Source organism: Neomonachus schauinslandi, chromosome 3 (genome assembly GCF_002201575.2).
Source record: "Neomonachus schauinslandi chromosome 3, ASM220157v2, whole genome shotgun sequence".
NCBI lineage: Eukaryota > Metazoa > Chordata > Mammalia > Carnivora > Phocidae > Neomonachus > Neomonachus schauinslandi.
This window is the reverse complement of record NC_058405.1, coordinates 97174952-97197570: the sequence shown is the minus strand read 5'-3', so window position 1 is coordinate 97197570 and position 22619 is coordinate 97174952. Positions and strand designations below refer to the sequence as shown.

The following is a 22619-nucleotide window of genomic DNA, read 5'->3' as shown; positions in this document are numbered from 1 at the left end:
CTGAGTTCATGGAAGCAAATGATGGGAGACACTTAAAAACTTTAATTGTGGCTTATTGTGAAGTACTGTAATATTCAGCTGAAGGAATCAGAATCATGTAATATATTTTTTTTTATCTGAAAGGGACTTTAGGAATTACAATGAATTAATCATTTTATAGAAATGGGAACAAGTTTGTACTTAATTTTGTGGGCAGTACAGCTTCATTTGAAGATTTTTGAATTAGGCAATGATTTTTAGGGTGATTATTCTTTGTAGGGGTCATAGAATTGGAAGTAAGGTATTCTCTTCTGTTAGGGCATTGCATATAATGACTGGAACTGCTTGGTGACTAATGGCAAAAAAAGTGGAGGGATTAGATGAAGGAATAATTAGGTATTAATCCTTTCACTAAGTGTTAAGAGAGTAGACTTTTAGAGTGTTGTGGCTCAGACAGTTTTAGAGTGTCTTGTTTTTTATGTCTTTATTGTAGTAAGACGTAAGTCAGTTCCGTTTGTCTCCTGTAGGGGCAAAGTATACTGTTGGAAGGATAGAAAAGTTTTCATAGAGTGGCAGTAATACTTAACTTGAATTTTGTAGGATGGGTAAGAGTTTAGCAGCTGCATTCAGTGTTGAAAGGGGAGCATCTCCTGTAGTTGGAACAGTGTTAATAGTGGTTCCGTGGCATGAAATGAGTTGGTCTGTCCAGAAACTGTTAGCAGTTTTATGGCTAGGGAGACTGGTGTAGTGGTGTGTCAGGGCTGCTGGGAAAGGTGGTCAAGAGGCAAATATTAAAGGAGCTCTTTTCTATGCCTTGCAAAGAAGTTTTGTTTGTTGGTTTTTTTAAACGTGGACAGTGGGGAATCTTGGAAGAGGTTTAGTCAGAGCATATCCTATTTGGATCAGTTTATGTTTTCTACTTATTTTTAGTGATTTAGCATATTTGGCACTCTAAGTTCTTGAACTTAGTTTTGGGACTAAAATATCCCCCAGAGAGAGCTTTTTTTCCCCTCCTCCTTATATTAGGGGGGGAAAAAAAAAGTTCTGCAGATATTATTAGAATCCAAGAATTTCACAGCAATTTACCTGCCTGCTCTTTAGCAGTGAGTTTGAAAATGGAATAATATAAAATGTGACTTTCTCTTTAAAGCCTGCTCATAGTTAATAGGTTTTCATGCATAGCCACAGAAAAAGTCCAGCTGTCTCCTATGTAGCCCACAACATGCCGCTTATCAAAGCTCAGTTTTTATAGTTCCTAATCATCGTTACCATTATTTTCCTATTTTAAGATTATAGGCTGAATCCACTGTGGCAAAACATTTAAAAATTACAGTTATTTTGAATAGTAATGCATTCAAATGGTATGAGAAATATTTAATAAAAAATCTCCTTATCACTCCTGCCTGTCACCTACCCAGTTCATTCCCTGGAGACAAGCAAAATTAGTGTTGCTTTATATTCTTCCAGAGATATTCTGTGCCTGTACAATCAAATATATTTCATATGTTCTTACCGCTCTTCCTTACTTTTGTACAAATATAGCATACTTAAAACATTGTTCTGTCTCTTGCTTTGTTCGATTAACAATACATTTTGGAGATTGTTCCATATTAGTCCATAAAAAGCTTCTTCAACCTTTTTTAATAGCTGCATAACATTTTAGCATATTTAACTAGTTTCTCATTTCATGTTTATTTTTAGTCTCTTGCTGTTATAAGCAAGATTGTAGCAAATGGTCTTGTTATATGTTATTTCAGGTATGTATGAGTATCCCTGTAGGATCAGTTTGTAGAAGTAGAATTTCTTGTTAAAAGCTGTGGGTATAATTTTGGTATAGCTTTGGAAAGTAGGGATGTTTAAATGCAAACCTATAGAATTTTGTATATTTACTCACAGTGGAATCTCACTTCATAACAAATGGACATCTGAGAAATAAGTTCATAATCGCTAAGATATTAGTGAAATCGTCATAATTCTCCTTTTCGTTTTGCAGGTATACAAAACTAGGATATGCTGGAAACACAGAACCACAGTTTATCATTCCTTCCTGTAAGTATTCTTTTAAGTCACAAATAAGCTGTTTTAAAGATCTTTTTCGTAATACAGTAAAAGTTAATTGTTTCTGACACTGTATAAGATTTAGTCCTTTAGAAACATGGTTTGCTAAGTGTGACCTCATTTCCACACCTCTCACCATTCATGTTAGCTCTTTAGTTCTTTGTTTACCAAATCTACCAAATGTCTCTTTTTAAAGACAAAAATAAATGAGCTGATAAGTAAACAATTTTTTGCTTTGAGGATATTGCTGTTAACAGTGCATGGATGTAAATATTAAGTAGTGCATCCTCCATCACATACATATGCAGACTCTTCTTTGGTGTGTGGACGTGATTACCATTTGCCAGGCTTAGGCTTATTGACATCCCTGATGAGAGTCCATGTTTCAAAAGAAGGATGGCATCTCATTTTTAGAGATGTTGACTTTAGCTGTTTTTTAGTATCTTATAACCATACTTAAGTTGTTTTTGTTCTGTCCTCTTGTTAACTTCATTCTGGCCTGGCCATTGACTTTCAGTAGTTTGTCAGTAGTTTTTAGAAATACTCTCACACTTGGTTTGTTAGTGTTCTCATTTGTTAGCATGGATTATGTATCTGGTTCTTGATGGACATACTTTTGGACTTTTGACTTTCAAACAGTTTACCTTTCATACATTATATAGTAGTACTTCTGATCTACTTGTCCTACTGCCATATGAAGACTTGAAATTATCAGACGAAAAACGTTTGGAGCCATTGCTTGGTGATGCTGACTCCTAGAGTGTCACCAGTTTTACACAGGAGTTTATGTGACTGAATATTTTTGTGTATTGTATTCTTCTTAATTTATGAAAATAAGGAAATGGAAAAAACATGTAGGGATAGTAGTGAAAATAGCTTAGGTTTCAAATCAGTGAAGTTGAGAGCAAGGTAGAAATTACTGGGCTTGTCAAAAAAAGACCCTATTTCCAAATAAGGTCACATTCTGAGGTACTGGGGGTTTGGACTTCAGCATACCTTTTGGGAAGACAGTTCAACCCATAAAATGCCAATTTTGTTATTTCATAATTTATAATCTTTTACAAGGTTATGTTGTGATTAAACATTTATTTCATGAGATTACTGATGTTTTATGTTCTTAAGTGTCTGTGTTGTCTTTGTTGAAGACCCATATAATCTTGATCTTTTGAACCTTAGGATCTTATCACCATTGTATCCAGTCTCTCTTTTCATCTCTTTGCTAAACTGTGCAATTTTAGTTTTCATTTTCTTTCTTATGAGAAGTTGCAGCATGTTAAAAATCCATTTTCCTGCTGAAAGAAGATTTTTGATTTTGGAGTTTTTTTCCACCAATTTTAATGCTGCAAGTCCAGTGTTTAACCAGCAGATACATACAGTTGATTGCCACTGATGAGCATGGATATTTGATCTGGAAAGCCTGTTTATATGGTTCAAGGTTATTTGCATACATCTTTGTTTTTCAGGAAACTTATAGTGAGCCATCTGGATGTCTATGTACATTATAAATAAATTACTACAGAAGCTTTCTAAAATTTTGAAGGAGTAGACTGGATTTAGAATGTCATTCATTCAGTATTTTCTACCCATCTTATTAGGGATATAATTATTATTAAATGGAAGTGTATTTAAGTGCATGCAGATAATTATTTTGAATGAATGACTGCTTAACTTGATGGATTCAGAAATTTATAACAATTAAAAATATATAACAGGTTTTAGGTCAAGAACTGTGTGCTGGATTTCTGAAATTATTTGAGGGGAGTATTGTGATTTTTACCTAAATGATTTGAAATTTCCCTTTGTATATGTGATTAAAGTTTAACAGAACCCTATGCCAGTGTTATTTTTAAATTACCAGTCCATAATAGTGCAAATAGAAGAAAGCTTTTTTAAAAAAAATTCTCCTTGCAGTTTTCCCATATTCATTTGTTAGTGTTTCCAGTTTTTTCTTTATGATTGTCCATTAAGCATATATTGACTTGGTGGGATTATAATTTTACTCAAATCGAAATAGATCTTACATAGTTTTAAAAAATACAACTGAAACATTCCCACAGCAGTACTCTTTTTTGGCCTTTTACACTTGAGGCCTTGACTGTGGATGGAAGTTGAGATTTCATTGTGTTAAATGAATTTTGTCATCAATTTTTTAAATGACTTCTGTGCTTTAACAGTTTTAAGTGTGTTAGATCATGTTTTGTTTAGTAATACTTTATAATGGAAGAAACAGAAGTTAAAATTCTGTCTCATTTGAAAAAAGCAAACTTTGACATGTATAAATAACTTTTATTTTTGAGGTATTGCTATTAAGGAGTCCGCAAAAGTGGGTGATCAAGCTCAAAGGAGGGTGATGAAAGGTGTTGATGACCTAGACTTCTTTATTGGTGATGAAGCAATAGAAAAACCTACGTATGCAACAAAGGTATATTTTTATGACTTGTAAAAATAGTATTTTCTTTTAAAACTTAGTTTGTTTGGGATGCCTGGGTGGCTCAGTCGGTTAAATGTCTGCCTTCGGCTCAGGTCATGATCCCAGGGTTCTGGGATTGAGTCCTGCATCGGTCTCCTTGCTGGGCAGGGAGCCTGCTTCTCCCCCTGCCTGCTTCTCCCCTGCTTGTGCTCACTCTCTCTCTCTCACAAATGAGTAAATACAATCTTTTAAAAAAATTATTTCAGTGATTGTGGCATCTGGAATTTTACTCCGTTACAGGCCTGATACCCTCAACCTCTTCACCAGAGAAATTTCTTTTTCCCTGTAGCTTTTCCCAATCTTGCTTTAACTCTTTTTTTTTTTTTTTTATCCTGAGAGGAAAATTTTCACTCACATGAGCAGTATTTACTTTTCCATACTCACTAGATCTCAGAGCTGTCAATGTGAGTGGCTTTGTTTTACCTCCACATTGCCGTATCTAGAGACATGTTTAGTTTTGAATGTTATGTTTGAGGTACCCTAGAGACATCTTATACATTGTTAGGCAGTCAAATAATGGGGCTCTTGGAGCTCTGAAACAGGACAGCTGGAGACAAATACTTGGAAGATATCAATAAACTTCTAGAAAGGATGAAATTAGGGGAATGTACTTGGGAAGAGGCCCAAGATGGGGCCTGTTCAATGTACCAGTTAGGTTTGGATAGAAAAGGAAAAGCCTACAAAGGAGACTGAGAAGCCGTGGTTAGAGAGCCTGGGCTAGACAGGAAGGAATGTAAATAGTGGAATCTATCAAGTAAGCTAGAGCCCATATATTACGTACTGTCTTTAGCTGCAAGGATGTCATTTGTAACCTTAATAAGAATAGTTTTAGAAGAGTGAGAACCCAGTGAGGCTGGGTTCAGGTAGGTTGGATTGTGAATGTTAGGCCAGGAAAAAATGACAGTAATGTTCAGTGAGGTTTCGCTGCAGTTGGGAGGCAAAGATAGTTGAATAGACAAGTTGTGGGGTTAAGATGGAAGAGATGTTTAAATGCTAATGTGAAAGAGCCATTAGATTTAAGTAACAGGAAAGATGGAGTCCAGTCCAGGTCTCTGAGAAAGCTAGAGGAATGGGATCCAGAGCACAGATGATCTAATTGATATGTGGAGGGTCTCTTACATTATAAAGAAGTGAAACGGATAAGTATGGAATCAGTTTTATAGATTTGGTGGAGGAAGGTCGGATTCCGGACTTTTGGCCTCTGCTTTCTCTGTGAAATACATGGTGACATCATCTCTGCTGCCCAAGGAGTCGGGGGAGAAGGTGAAATATGAGTGATAGGACATTTAAAATTATCATTGTGAAGAGTGAAGATGAACAGAGTAGCGAAATAAAGACTTGCCACACAAAGTTAGGTTCATTTGAGAATAGCAATTACAAATTCTTAGTTTTATCCACCTAGTTATGTATGTGCCTTCAGTGTAATCAGCATTCTGGGTATAGGCAAATTTAGTGAAGTGTCATGCTAGGTTGGGTTTTGATAGGTGGAATGACAGAAGGAAATACGAATACTCAAAGTGATGGAGCATAAAATCTAAACTCTGTGTGTGTGTGTGTTTGGGCAGGTTTGATGGCTAGGGAATAAATAAATAAAAGCCAGTGGACTGCAAGTCTAATTGTGATCAGGAGTATAGTGGGCTGCTAGAGTATGGTAGGAGGAGAAAAGGTAGTAATCAGAGAGGGTTGAATTTGGATTTTAGGAATTTAGAGATGTAATAGTGATACTGAGATCTAAACTGCAGCCAAAATGGAAAAGAAATTTTTGAAGGTGATGAAATCAGTGAGCTAAGAGGCCAGAGTTTTTCTTCACTGATTGTTTTCTCTTAAACACATTTTTAAGTCTTCCAAATGCTACAAACAAACCAAACAGTAAAACTTCTCTCAATCTTTATGTGTACTCCTTTTCCTCAGCCTTTTAGCTATTGTTTTTCTCTTTCTTTTAAAACCAAACTTCTTGGGGTACCTGGGTGGCTGAGTCGGTTAAGCATCCACTCTTTATTTCTGCTTAGTTCATGATCTCAGGGTCCTGAGGTTGGGTTCAGTGGGGAGTCTGCTTGAAATTCTCTTCTCCCTCTCCCACTCCCCCTGCTCACTTGAGTGCTCTCTCTCCCTCTCTCTCAAATAAATAAATAAAATCTTAAAAAAAACCCACCAAACTTCTTATTTAGTTTCTTGAGTACAGATTCTTTGAGTACAGATTATTATTAAGCTCTTTGTTAATCCCATTGTGTATAATAATCTTCATCCTTCTTGATTCGTCTAGCACAGGATTGCTGTGATGATATCTTCCTAATATTTACATTATGTATTTTAATTGAACCGTCTGAAAATATGTTGTGGGAATAATTTCATTGATCTCTAAATAGTAAAGTATGCGTCTCCTAAGGATGATCTACAGTGTCATTAAATCACACCTGAAAAATGCTGTCCTGATTTAATATTCTCCATTTTTTGGTAGTTTTATTTACTTTTGACATTAATAAGATTTCATTTGTGTTTTGTTTTAATAGTGGCCAATTCGCCATGGTATAGTTGAAGATTGGGACTTGATGGAAAGGTTTATGGAACAAGTGATCTTTAAATATTTAAGGGCAGAACCAGAAGACCATTATTTTCTTTTGGTAAGTACAAATTATAATTTCACCAAGGACATTTTTGAAGAAACAATGAGAACGTTTTCATCACATCTGTACTCACTAGGGCATACTTTGTTGTTTATTATCCTGTGTCTAAAAGACTTTGTTATAATGCTGTATTGTCTTTAAGATCATCCTGTTCTGGGTTTTAGTAGAGTTGTAATATGTTGAAGCAACAAGGTTTAGGCACTTAGAAAGTGCTTTTCATAATTAATATGTAATCTTTTTGGTAGGAACAGTAAGATTCAAAAAAAGTTGGAAATATGGCGCTTCGCTTTTTTTATTGAACTGATGTATTATTTCACTAGTAATTCTTGGCAAGAAAAATACAATGTAATTTTTAAACTTTTCTTATTTTTATCAAAGCAATGAATGTTTATAGCTTACAAAAATCAAATGCTGTAAGATTTAAAACAAAAAAAAAATAGCACTCTCCTTCCTCACCTTTCCCAGCCTTTGATTCATATTATCTAGAGACCACTTCGGATTTTTAAAGAGCTTTTTGTGATAGTTATCTCACAAATTTAAACATCTTTTCTATTTCTTGTTTGTTTATTTAAATATTAGACACTACCTACTGACTTCCTAAGTAGGAAAAATGAGGCTTTTGTTTCTTTTACCCTCCTTCTCAACACAGAATCCTTATGTTCTCCCCCTCTCTACAGTATAGTTATATGAAATGTACATTTTATATTTTAATGTTATTTGTGAATATTGTTTATGGGTAGACCACATAAAGTTGAAAGAATTTTACAATAAATGTACACAACCTAGACTCAAGTATTAATTTTATTATAATTGCATAAGATATCAGGTTATCCATCACTTCATCTTATATTTTTAATTACTTCAGAATGAGTTTGCAGATAGTTTCACCCCTAAATACATTAGCTAGAGATCATTATCTCAACTAGAGATCATTATTTGTTTATAGTTCTTTTATGTATGTAAAATTCACATGCTATAAAATGTATAAATCTTAACTCTACCATTCTGTGGGTATTGACCAGTCATTGGCATACTTTCTCTGAAGGTCCAGATAGCAAATATTTTTGGCTTTGAGCGCCATCTGGTCTCTGCAGCTACTCAGCTCTGCTGTTGTAGCAGGAAAGCAACCTTAGATGATACCTGAATGTGTTCCAGTAAAATTGTATTTACAAAAACAAGTGGTGAGCTGGATTTGTCTTATAGGATGCATGATACAATTTGCCCATCTCCTGGTTTTAACAGATGCATACATCGGTGTAACCTAAACCCTTATCAAGATATAGAACATTACTATCAGCTTGGAAAGTTTTCTGATGCCCTTTCCTGATTAATTCCTGCCCCTGTGCCTAGAGGCAACCACTGTTCTGATTTTTTCTAGCACAGATTGGTTTTGCCTATATTTGAGGTTTATATAAATGGAATTATACAAGATATGATCTTTGGTAAGACTTCAGCATAATTTTTGAGACTCATTCACATTGTTGCATATACCGGTAATTTGTTGCTAGATCATATTCTATTGTATGAATATGCCTCACTATCCATTTTCTTGTTGATGATTACCTGGGCTGTTTCTAGTTTTTGACTGTTAACGAATATTTTGGTTATTGTGAACATTCTTATACAAGTTTTTTTGTGGACATGTTTTCATTTGTCTTATATAAATACCTAGATATCTAATTGCTGTGTCATAGGGTAGGTGCTTCCAGGACTTTTTCCAAGGGGTTGTACCTTTTTGCACACCCACCAACAATGTGTTAGCAATCTGGTTGCTCTACATTCTATCCAACGTTTGGTGTGTCAGTCTTTTTAATTTTAGCCGCTCTGGTGGGTGTGTAAGATTTCTCATTTTGGTTTTAATTTGCATTTTCCTGATGACTAATGATGTTTTATTAGCATTTTTTAATGTGTTATTAGCTATTATTATATTTTCTTTGGGAGGTCTTCTGATTATATTTTATTTTATATAGAACTTTTGTTTTTCTTAGAGTTTATAATTTAACTGCCTTAGTTTTTTCAGTTTGCTTAATTTTATATGTATCTATCACTAAATTATCTCCAAAGCCTTGAACATAGATCCAAAACTCTTTCAAATAAGTTTAAAACACATCATGTAGTTTAGCTATTAAAGATTTTACCTAGGCACAAAGTCTACTCCTAGTTGACCATTTTCTTTAAAAACGTTATAGTATTTTAGTGCAAAAAAAACCCAAAACACCTTATAGTATTTTTTTAAATTAACAAAAAGATTTAATTTTCAGTGAATTCAGGTTTTATCCATGTTTCTCTGTAATTTGTGCTCTTGAAATTTAAGGAATCATTCTTACCTCACGGTCAAAAACATCATTCTTCTGTTTTTATGAAATTTAAAAGTTTTTGCCTTTCATTTTAAATATTTGAGATAACAAAAAGAATGGTCAAATCAGATTCATAAGAATCAGAGGTCTTACCCAGTTTCAAGCTTTAATAATTTAAATGATTTAAGTAATCACGAGGCATAAGGGAAACATGAAGTTCAGGATTGCAAGTACTGTTTCCTCAGTCCTCTCTCACCTCATTAGAATGTGTTCTGGCGCAGACTTAATCTGCAGGTTTCTAAATGATGTATGTGGTCATATAAACTGAAGAGAACTATGTAAATATCTCCAATTTAATACTCTTAACAGTTATATAACTTAAATAACAGTTTCCAAGAAGCATGGCATAAATTTGTAGAATCTTGGCTTATTTACTGTAGTTATAAACAGACCCGGTACATCCTGCTGAAAACATTACAATATATAGGTGAGAATTCTGCTGCTAGAAACAACATTGGTATGTCTCCCTGAGGATCTGTCATTACCCTTTTATAAGATGATTTGACTAGGTCTCCTTTCTCTCTCTCTCTCATTCCTTCTATCAGTGTTTAATGATGTAATGTAGGAATTTGGTTTCTTTTTTTGTGTGAATAACTATACTATTTTCATATATGCATAGATCTGTTCGAGTTCTTTATATAGTTTTTCTTTGGTCTATTTGTCTATCTTTGTATCTCTAAATTTAAGATTTTTAAATAAAATTTTGACATAAATTATTTCTTATTTAAAAATTGCCTAAAAGTTGTCAAAATAATCTGGTCTTGTCGATTTAAAATGTTATTCAATTTAATAGACTGAACCTCCACTGAATACTCCAGAAAACAGGGAATATACTGCTGAAATAATGTTTGAGTCCTTCAATGTTCCAGGCTTGTACATTGCTGTGCAGGTAAGAAAGTTCACAAGTCAGGATAAGCTTGACTCTTGAATTTTTATCTGGTTTAATTCACTCTTAAAAATATATTTTTTATGGCCTCAAAGCATATCATAGTTCTCTCCTGAATCAGTAATTTAGAAATCATACGAAATTGAGTTAGTCAGCAAAAGAAATGTTGAAGGAAGTAAGTTAATGATCTTTAGATAATTCAGAGCTTTTCATGGGACAGAAATAAGGGTATTAATATTTATTGAATGTTTATTCCACATCAAGAACTTTATATACGTATTCATTTATCCTTGAAGCATTTGGTGTGTCCTTTTTTCATAGTTTGTTTTGATTGACTGATTTACTGCTAAGTATATTTGACCACCTTCTCCTTTGTGCCCCTCTGTATTCTGTGTATCATAAATCCCTGTAATATTTTATTGAACTTACTTTGTAAATGTATTTTCATGGAATGGCTTCTTTCCCACCTCTCAGGATCACAGCTCACCTCTTGTTTTTTAACCCTGTAGTGAATGTGATGCCTAGCATATCACAAATGCTTAATAAGTATGTAAACTATTGTATAGTTCTCTTAGGTAACAATGATTATGATGTGTGATCCTGTGTTAAAATAGGAGGATGGCCTAGATAACTTTCTAGGTCCCTTTCAGCTATTACATTGCAAGTAGGTAAAAGTTTAGCTCTGTTTTTAATTATTGGCCATGTATCTTGTTGGAGGCTTGGATTGTATGAAATTCAGTTTTGAAAAAATCAGTTAGCTGTGTTAATTTCTTAATTTGTAAACTTAAAAAAAAGAATTGTACTTTATTTCCCATGCCAGTCTTTTTCATAGAAAAATGTAATTTCATCAACTTTGTTTCCTATTAAATCATATTTAGAAGTGTATAATGGCTTTTTCTGTGGTTAAATAACTTGTTATATATTCCTAAATGCATGTTGCACTTAGAAAATTTGGAGCTAATCTTATGATAGAGATACTTGTTTATAGGCATCTGTGTGTGGAATAACTGGTGATTGGGTGTTTGTGTATTTCTTTACTTACACTTTGTGGTTTGTATACAGGTTAGCCGATATAAACATAATTTTAAGTCCTGGCAATTTTAGTACTGTGATACTTCATGTTGGTCTTCCCCATTTTGACCCTTGTAAAAACATGGAATATTTATAAATATGCCCCTAAAAGTAAATATAAGCCTGTAAGTTTGTCTTAAAATGTAGGATGTGAATAGTTTTATTGAATAATGTAAATGAGTTTTGTGTATTGTCTTGCCAGAGGTGACTATAGTTGACCCTTGAACAACACAGGTTTGAACTGCATAAGTCCACTTACATGCAGATTTTTTTCGATAAATAGAGTACTGTAAATGTTTGGCTTCCTTACGATTTTCTTAACATTTTTTCCCTCTAACTTATTTTACTGTGAGAATACAGTATATGATGTAACATACAAAATGTGTTAATCGACTGTTACGTGTTCTGGTCAACAGCAGACTATTGGTAGTTCAGTTTTTGGAGAGTCAGAAGTTATACTTGGATTGTCAGCTGCTTGTGTTGGAGGGATCAGTGCCCCTAACCCTGGTGTTGTTCCAGAGTCAACTGTACATTTAAAATTGAAGTACTTTGTGAAATATTTTTTTCTATTAACTGTTTGTGCTTGTTTTTATTTTTTTGCCTGTCACATTTCTTTTTGTCTAAGGCTGTTCTTGCCTTAGCTGCATCTTGGACCTCAAGACAAGTAGGAGAACGGACATTGACCGGTACAGTAATAGACAGTGGAGATGGTGTCACCCATGTCATTCCTGTGGTAAGGATATTTTAAAATTACCAAATAGTCCTATCAGATAACAAATCTGGCAGAGTTAAATGATATGAATTAATGCTACTTTAAAAAAAATTTTAAATATTTGAGAAGTTTACTCTGATTTGGCCATTTGTTCAGCTAGGGCTGTATTTTGTTCATATTAATACTAAAATTCTATAAACAAATTCCAAAATCTTCCTTTGTTATTAAGTTGATACTGTAATTAGAATATGATTTAAAAATATTAGAAATTGTTTCTAATTCATAATTAGAAAATGTTGGAGTAACCAGAATGGAAATATGCCTTTTTTTTTTTTTTAAGATTTTATTTATTTATTAGAGCACGAGCGAGAGCATGAGTGGTGGTCGGTGGGGGAAGAGGCAGAGGGAGAGGGACAAGCAGACTCCTTGCTGAGCAGGGAGCCCGATGTGGGGGCAAGATCCCAGGACCCTGGGATCAGGACCTGAGCCGAAGGAAGACGCTTAACTGACTGAGCCACCCAGGCGCCCCTATGCCTTTCTTTACATTTATGTATGTATGTATGTCTTGAAACAATTTTTTTTTCCTTTTTTTCTTTTCTTTTTTTAAATTAACATATAATGTATTATTTGTTGCAGGGGTACAGGTCTGTGATTCATCAGTCTTGCCTTTCTTAAACATGGAATTCTGTCTTCTGGTTTGGCTGTGTCTGTGTTGTATGGGTTAGCCAGTTGATAGTCTCTCTTATCCTTAATTAACAGATTTCAGTTTGGTGCATAGGTTAACTAAATAACAGTTTGTTATAAGCACGTGGCCATTAATGACTTCTGGGAATTATTTTATTTTATTTATTTTATTTTAATTAAGCTCTACGCCCAGTGTGGGGCTTGAACTCATAACCCTGAGATCAAGAGTCACATGCTCTAATGACTGAGCCAGCCGGGTGCCCCTGGAAATTATTTTTTTGAATAAAAAGCTCGAGTTATTATCGTACTTTATGGTTTGGATTTAGTAAAGCCTATTAAGAAAAATGCACCAGATTGGATTATTTGTTAGAGATAGCATTTTTTCTGCCAAGGCCCTTGTGCTTCCAATTCTTAATGACAAATTAGGGTTTTTATTTTGCCTAATACACTAAAAATGACTACTTGGAATCATACTGATAGTATTAGATATATAGAAAGGTTTATCTTTTAAAATTTTTATATTATATTGACTATCCTGTAAGAAATGAAATTATTTTGAACTTTTATTTCTTCATTACTAGTCATTCCTATTTTTAATGCATCAGGCAACCTCTTTTGAGAGTTATATACTCAGGGTGACTACTTTTAGATTAGATGTCATAATCTACCCTCCCAATGTCACAATAGTTTCAGTAATAATTGCCCCTTTTTTAGTAACAGCTTTTTTGTGATATAATTTACACACCATGTAGTTCACCCATTTAGAGTGTATACTTAAGTGGGTTTTTTGTATATTCACAGAGTGCATCCATTACAACACAGTCAATTTTAGAACATTTTTATCACTCTAAAAAGAAACCCTGTATCTCTTAGCAGTCAGTCTCCCCCTGATAACCTTAGCCCTGGCAACCACTCTTATACTTTCTGTCTCAATAGATTTGCCTTTTCTGGACATTTCATGTAAATGGAAATCATACACTTTGTGGTTTTCTTTTGTGACTGGCTTCTTTGATGAGGCCTAAAGTTTTCAAGATTATCCAAGGTGTAGCATGTATAGTACTTCATTTCTTATTATTCCCAAATAATGTTTCATTCTATGGCTATACCAGATTTTATTTTGTCATTGGGGGATATTTTAGTATCTTGGAAATTGGGATGTGTCCAATATTTCATGTTTTTTTTTTTTATAGTTCAGTTTTCTTTATTAGGTACATAGAGATTCTTAAGATTTTCATTTAAACCTCAGAATCTATAATGTAGGTTATATTGAAGACCTCAGTTTATCCATTAAAAATGCAAATAAATGAATTGCTTTAGATCACCAAATTGTAGGTTTTGGAGCTAGGATTCAAACTGGTTCTGTCTGACCCCGGTCTTAATATCTGCACAACTAATCAGTAATATCAGTATCTTGATAATATTCAAATAGGTAATTTTCAAATATAAGTTATCAACATGAAAAAGAATGAATTTTTATAAGGTTATTAAGAATTGGATATTTCTGTGTTTTGTTCTTTTTTCCTTTTGCTTTCTTTTGAATTAATGGAGTATTCTTTCATAATTCCATTTTATCTTTATTGACTTATTAGCTGTGTTCTACTTCTTTGTTACTGTCATTTGCTTATTTTTTGGTGGTTGCTCTAGGGTTTATAATAAACATCTTTAATTTATAATCTAACTACAAATAATCTTTTATAAATAGGAAGTGTACAACAATGTACTTCCCTTTTGCACTATAATGGTCACTCATTTTATTTCTACATGTTACAAACTTATAGTGCATTATTAATTTGTTTCATTGTAAGTAGTATATTAGTTTTGTTAGGGCTGCTATAACAAAGTACCACAGACTGAGTGGCTCAAACAATAGAAAATTAATTTTTTCACAGATGGAGGCAATAAAGTCAGAGATCAAGATGTTGGCAGGGTTGATTTCTTCTGAGGCTTCTCTGTGTCTTCTCTCTAGGTGGCCTAATTTTCTCCATTCGTCTGCACATGGTCTCCTTGTGTGTCTGTGTCCTAATCTCTTCTTTTAAGAACATAAATCATACCAGATTAGGATCCACTCTAATCACCTCATTTTAACTTAATTACCTCTTTAAAGTATGTACTATGGTGAGCGCTGTGAATTGTGTAAGACTGATGAATCATAGACCTGTACCCCTGAAACAGATAATACATTATATGTTTAAAAAAAAAAAAAAAAGTACCCGTCTCCAAATACAATCACATTGTGAGGTATTGGGAGATAGCACTTCAACATAAGAATTTTGGGAGGGGTAGGACATGTCAGCTGAGAACAAATCTCCTCTTTAAAAGAGATTTTGAAAAAGATAAATTTCTTTTATATTTACGCACTTAGCATTCCCAGTGCTTGTTTCTTGGTGAAGGTTCAGATTTCCATCTAGCATCATTTTCTCTTGCCAGAATGATGGCCTTTTAACATGGCCTTTTTTTTTTTTTTTAAATTTTTTTTTTTTATTTTAGAGAGCATGTGTGCATGTGGGGGTAGGGGGGAGGAAGGGGCTTAGGGGGAGGAAGAGGGAGAGGGACCAGCACACTCACACTGAGCGGGGAGCCCTATGGGACCAATCCCACAACACTGAGACCATGACCTGAGCTGAAATCAAGAGTTGAATGCTCAACCAACTGAGCCACCCAGGCATCCCTGCCTTTAATATGTCTTATTGTGCTGGTCTACTGACTCTGAACTCTTTCAACTTATGTACATCCTTTGGAAAAGCATTTTGCCTGCATTTTTGAAAGATTTTTTACTTGGTGTAGAATTTTAGGTTGATAGTTTTTTCCTTTCAGTATTTTAAAGATGTAGTTCTAATGTCTTTTGGTTTATATTGTTTCTGAAAATAAGTCTGCTGTCATTCCTATGCTTGTTTCTTTGTGATATTTCTTACTTGTCTGGCTCCCTTCAAGATTGTGATGTACCTAAATGTGTTTGTGTGTGGTGTTTTTTTTTTTTTTTTCTTCCCTTTCCCATTTCTTCTTGGGGTTTGGGTTTGTTGAGCTTCTTGAATCTATAGATTTGTAGTTTTTTTGTTTTTTTTTTTTTTTTAATCATACCTGAAAATGAGACTATCTGACTCTGCTTGGGTTCTCTGACCCATTATTGCTGCCTGGGAACACTTCCTAGGCAGTGAGATGGGATGTTTATAGCACTCCTATTGTTTGTTTTCCCTTATCATTGGGAACACTGCCCTACTGTACCTGTTCAGTGTCTGAAAATGTTTATTTCATTTAATTTGTCCTGTTTCTTTTCTTTAAGGTGAGAGGATAAATCCAATCCCTAATACTCTGTCATGGCCAGATGATACTCTTTGATAATGAAATTTAAATTTTTTTTTTAAAGATTTTATTTATTTATTTGACAGAGAAAGACACAGCAAGAGAGGGAACACAAGCAGGGGGAGTGGGAGAGGGAGAAGCAGGCTTTCCCGCTGAGCAGGGAGCCCGATGTGGGGCTCGATCCCAGGAGCCTGGGATCATGACCTGAGCTGAAGGTAGACGCTTAATGACTGAGCCACCCAGGCACCCCAATGAAATTTAATTTTGTCACATTATTTTTTGTACTTCCGACTCATATCAGTAAATTTATGAATTCATTGTGTAGAATTTAATTATTTGGCATTATTGATAATGCATATAATGCCTCAGCCTTGTGAAATTGGTACCTACTTCATTAGGAAAAATGAGTTTGTGGATTAGTGATCAAATTTCCTACAATGCTATCTAAATTGTTTATTGAAATTATAAAAGATTTTAAAATAATTTCCTATCTGGTCTGCTATCAGAACATTTAAAACTTCTGAAATTCGTAATTTCTGTGTTGTTCAGTCATTTCAGTCTTGGTTATAAACTCTTACCAGTAAAAGAATAAGTTCTGGCCATTCTTGTTCATAATATGTGTACAGTATTATAAATTATATAATGTAGTATTGTGAGGAATACAGTTGAAGAATAAAGACTAGAAGAATTCTCCTAGGATAAAGCAATATTTGGGAATATAAACACACTAATTTGAGAAATTAATCTTTGATGGTTATTTAGGTTATATTAATTTTGAAATCATTGAAAGTAAATTTGCCACTTTTTTTTTTCATCTAGGCTGAAGGGTATGTGATTGGCAGCTGTATTAAGCACATTCCAATCGCAGGACGAGATATAACATATTTTATTCAGCAGTTGCTGAGAGACCGAGAAGTAGGAATCCCTCCAGAGCAATCCTTGGAAACTGCTAAGGCAGTAAAGGTAAAAAAGTAATGATGAGAGTATGATTCAGTTAGAAATTAAAATCAGATTTACAATATTAACATGAGAAACTATCAGGTGAAGAACAGTACTTAAAAAAACCTTTTGTTTAGCCAATTGTAATATATAATCTTAATTATATATATGTTTTCTCTGTATTTCTTGTAAGGAAATTTTGCAGGATTATCAACTCTGTGCCTGTTGTCTCCACATTTCACATTTGAGTCAAGAACATTTGTTTGTTTTTTTTTTTTTAAAGATTTTATTTATTTGAGAGAGAGAATGAGAGAGAGAGAGAGAGCATGAGATGGGGGAGGGTCAGAGGGAGAAGCAGACTCCCTGCTGAGCAGGGAGCCCAATGCGGGACTTGATCCCGGGACTCCAGGATCATGACCTGAGCCGAAGGCAGTCGCTTAACCAACTGAGCCACCCAGGCGCCCGAGTCAAGAACATTTGTACCAACTGACGTTAGCATACATTTTTGTGATTATTCCCTGTAGTAAAAATAATTAGTTCACTTCACAGTCCTTGTATCTCAGTTTCTTCACTGAATTCTTTATTTTAATCCTAACAATTTTCTGTTAAAAAAAAATTTTTTTTTTATGTAATTGTTTCATTTCACTATAGAATAGAGGTGGTGTTTGGCTCAAGTGATATAGCAAACAGAAGAAAAATGTGAAGACTAAGGTGTTTTAATAATTTGTATGTTATATAAGTCTTTGTTAGATTAGTGAGTGCTTCATGTAAACTGTCAAAATACTTAGCATTGCTTTTTAAATTTATCATTTGCCAACCTACAAAAATTTCAGTGGGTTTCTCATATGTTTTCAGTATGTGAAAGCAAAACTGCCCCAGCAAAAATAACTTTATTGCCTATCTTTGCCTGATTATAGGGTTTCTTTCACTCTTCAAAGGTTAGGAATGAAAAAGAATTTACTACTTCCTAGTAGTAAAGGAATTATGAAATGGCTGCCAAAACTTATCCAAAGGGTGGCATCAAAATTAAATATATAAAAAATTAACATGAATACTGCTTCAGCATCTTTGGGAAGCCTGTGGAGTTTTAAAAAATAACAAAAGCAACAAGGATTCAAATCTGTTGGAGAGAATACTGATGCTCAGTCTGAATGTCTTTTAAGAATTATCATTTCCATGTAATTCCTACTTCCAACGTTTGGAGAAAGAAGAGCTACAACAACATAATCAAATTGTCCTTTGTTTTCCATATTCTTTCCTTTTATGTCTTTCGATTATTAGTAATAATGTTTGCATCTGTCGTGGAGTAGAATTCTTGATGTACAAAAATATGTGAAATGTGTGTTTTTCTTTTAAAAAAAAAATGAGACTTGGATTTGGGAGTCCATAAATTGCAAATAGAATGTTATAACCCATAACATTTTTTAATTGCGTTTTTGATGAAAACTTTTACTTAGTACTTATAACCAGATATTCAACAATTTACCATTGCAGGTGATATAGTAAAAAAGAATAGTTTTTATTTTCAGCATTTTTTCTCTTGCTCATTTACTTAGACCATATTCAGTTTTATTCCAGGAAGGTATTAAGGATTAAGGGTCTGTACTATATTGTGGGTTATATCAACTATTACTTATTCTCCAGTTCTGTATTTATTTTATGTTTTCTCCTCTTCATAATGCAAACTCCATTAATTATTGGAACTGTATAAAATGTTGAATGACATTAATGTATGTTTTCATGAGATAGTAGAGGTTCTCTCTTTAGTTGGTCAAATCTTATTCACTTTATATATGAAGCCAGGAATTACGTGTAGGAGATGAGAGATGAGTTGTTTATTTGTACTAAACATAAACTAATGTCCTAACATAAAATTTTCTTCAGCTTAATTTCTTAATTTTATTTTCTGAAGATATTTGTTCATTTGATTCTAGTTTGCTAAAAATATGTCATCCTTTTCTACTGTTCCTAAAATGAAGAAATAATTACTCATTTCTTTGTTTTCTTAGGAGCGCTATAGTTATGTCTGCCCAGATTTAGTAAAAGAATTTAACAAGTATGACACAGATGGATCAAAGTGGATTAAGCAATATACTGGAATCAATGCTATCTCAAAGAAAGAATTTTCTATTGATGTTGGTTATGAGAGATTCTTGGGACCTGAAATCTTTTTTCATCCAGAGGTAAGTTTTTTTTTTTCTTTAGATGGAATTGTTTTGAAATATTCAGCAGAAATTATCAGTCAACCATAGAAATTCAGGAAAGAGTTAATCTCAGGAACTTTCTTTTGTCTACTAAAATGCTATAGTGAGTTATTTTCAAGAGGAAAAATTGCCTATGTGAAATAGGCTAAGCAAGTTACTATTTTTCACATATTTAGAAAACTAAAACATGTCTTTTTTAATATTTGTGGCTTATGTGGGGTCATGGAAAGAGGGGAGCCTTTAAAATTTATGACCATTTAAATGAAATATTTTTGGAAAAGTTCTAGAACTACCACTGGCCCCATATAAAATAACCATTAAACCAAGAACCATTAGTTGACTATCATAACAAAATATTAGTAAAATAGTTTTCTGTGTCTAGGAAATGTTAGCAACATGCAGGTTTTATTAAGTTAATGAAATGTGTGCTTTAAATGAAAAATTCTTCTAGTAACTTAGTATAAGAAATTTATTAATAGAATTACATTAAATGCATACTGTGCTTATTTGGCATTAAAAACGGTTATTTTTAAATATTGTTTATTCACTTAGCAAATAGTGAATATAATTTTCATGGTCTCAGTTTAAGTATGGGATATTTAAAGATGAAAAATTGTTTTATGTTGCTCTTACTGAGTTCAGAATAAGGGAGATGAATATCTAAACAGGTGTAGTTGCTTTAATATGCATGGATTTGGGGAGGGCATAGGAACAAAGAGCATCTAAGTCTGCTTGGGGGAACTAGGGAAACTTCCTAGAGGAGGTGATAGTTGAGGATGAATATGTATTTGTCAGGCAGGTATGTTAGGGGAGTATCTTTCTGACAGAGGAGATAGGCTGGGTAGAAGTCTGGGATAGGAGAGAGCTAGATAATAAAATTATAAAGGAAGGGGTTGGTAGGAGATGGGTCCAGATGGGTGTTCATGAGGGACTAATATGCTGTAGAAAAGAGTTTACTGGATTCTGTAGTTGTGCAGAAATCTTTAGTGCAAATGATACAGATTCATGTATGGTATTAGGTCACTCTGACTGCACTGGGTTGGGTGGATTGATACAGAGGAGTGAATTGTGTTGGAAACAGGTAATGATGAGAGTGTGATGCAGTTAGAAATTAAAATCAAATTTACAATATTAACATGAAAAACTGGAAACAGGTGATTTTATTGCAGTTTTCCGGATGAAGCCTTCCATCTATTCCCCCTCTTCTGACACTAGGGATCCCATCTGCCCCTGCTCTCAGGCCAAGTGGTTTGGGTGGGTCTTGGGAGGGATGCCCCTGGATCCAACCAGTCTGAGCAGGACATTCCCCCAGCCATGGTGTTTGGTTCAGAGGTGGGCATGTGCCCTGAGCCCATCCAATCAGAGCGAATCCCAGGGATTCTGTAGGTACTCTTAGAAGAGCATAGCTCTCCTAGTGGATTTGAATCTGAGGAAGAGAAGCTCATCACCAAGTGGAGCCTTAGAATGAAGCCAACACATGGGAGAAAGTAAGGTCAATAAGAATGAGAAAGAGGTAAGAGAAAAGCAATAGAATCAGCATGACTTACTGATTACTTAGATGTGAGGGGAGTAAGAATATGAAGAATCTGTGATGATTCCCATATGTGTAACTTGAACAACTGGATGTGAAGGATATGAACAGGGATTGGAGATCATGATGAATTGGCATATAGCTGTAAGTTGGGAGCAAAGGAGTGAGCACCTGGGATAAGGCATTGTGGTTGGACAAGTATATGGGTGTTTTAAGGCTTAGCACATTTTCTTTGCAATCTTTAAAAATTCATAAAAGGATATATGTACATAGTTTTTAAAAGTCACATAACACTGACAGGCTTAAACAAAAACAGCAGCTCCTCATCCTCCACCCCTACTCTCACTCTTTTTGTGTTCTGCAGAACATTCACTAGCTCTCACTTAGCCAGCACTCTTGGTAATTACCTGCACATTTCCAGATATTTGTCCTCCTATTTCTTGACATAGCAATGTAAGTAATTATCTACCAACTTCCTTTTAGGTTAGTTGATATTTCCTTAGACCCTCTTCCCTCAGCCTGTCTGTATGTTATGTTATACTTATTAGCTAAATCAGTAGTTTCACAGTATATGAATAGTATTATATTGTTAATGTTTTTTGCTTTTGAGGCAAAATTGTAATATTGTAAATTTTTTCTCTTAAAATTGAGCTTTTCCTAAATTTTTGCCTCATTTCTTCATTTGTGTCATTTTCTCTTTGTTCATTTATTTCATTTATTCATTGAGGTTGTAATTAACTGTTTTTACAAGATCTGGAAGGGATCCTGGGGGTCTTACTATTTCTATATAGAGAAATTTAACAGGTTTTTTAAAACCTTGTTTTACTTTTCCTTGTGGTTTCTTATCGTTTCAATTTTGGGGACTTCAAGGTTCTACAGGGTGAATGGATTGACTTCTTAGCAGTATGCCCCTCTGGAAGCACTTAGGATGTAACATTCCTTTTTTGTAATTTTCTTTTGTCATTTTAGTAGTGATTTAAGAAGATAGATAACCACGTAGCTGGCAGTCAGGTCCCATTTTTCTCTGGGGTCATGTGTATGTGAACTGCTGAAGTCAAATGAATTAAAGGTAATGGGTTAAGGAACATCAGTTGAAGTTGAAATACTGGAGAGAGATACTAAACCTCCAGGTGGTGGACAGGAATTAGAGAATTATAGAAGATCCAGGACCAAAGTCCTAGATGAATAGGATCATTACCCCAAGATAGGTAATAGCGTGGGAAGTAAGAGATATCTTGGATTTTAAAGGAGGAAGCATTTGAGTGCAGTACTCTTGACAGACATCCTCAGCTAAGGTCTTGACAGTCTTAAAAAAACCTTTGACATGTTAGATACGTAAATAAACTGTGTTGTTTTGGTTGTGCCGTGTTGCTTAGGAAAGGGATAATTGTCTGGATGTCAGTTTACCTTGTTGCTAATGTTTCATATATAATTTTTTTTTATTAATCTTTGTCATTTGATATACACCAAGCTTTCTTCATTAAGTTTTTTAAAACTCTGAAACACCTTTTACTCTATAGCATTTTTTTCTTTGTAAATAATTTCTTCTGTGAGAAATCCATGTTTTTCTTTTCTTCAAAGTTGTTTTTTAAAATCAGTTATGTATATACACATTGTTTAAAAGTCCTAGTTATTGAAATTCTGACAAAAACTAGGAGTGTCCTGCATACTTCTCTCCCTAATTTTTTTCCTGGAGGTAAGCACTTCAACCTTTTTTAGTTGATTCTTTTGGTGATTGCCTCCATAGCTACAGTTTGCTTTGGTTGCATTGCAACTTCAAGTTTTTTCAGTTTTAGGCATTTTC

General features: G+C 34.1%; 1 protein-coding gene across 1 annotated transcript in view; it reads left to right on the top strand.

The window, feature by feature from the left end:
- The window catches only part of ACTR3 (actin related protein 3), a 58888-nt gene that overhangs the window by 23861 nt on the left and 12408 nt on the right, over positions 1 to 22619 (top strand). Inside the window, exons 2-8 of the mRNA XM_021695921.1 lie at positions 1973 to 2028; positions 4335 to 4459; positions 7018 to 7128; positions 10282 to 10377; positions 12071 to 12178; positions 16961 to 17104; positions 19090 to 19263. Coding sequence (XP_021551596.1) covers positions 1973 to 2028; positions 4335 to 4459; positions 7018 to 7128; positions 10282 to 10377; positions 12071 to 12178; positions 16961 to 17104; positions 19090 to 19263 — 814 coding nt within the window. The remainder of the gene's footprint in view (positions 1 to 1972; positions 2029 to 4334; positions 4460 to 7017; positions 7129 to 10281; positions 10378 to 12070; positions 12179 to 16960; positions 17105 to 19089; positions 19264 to 22619) is intronic.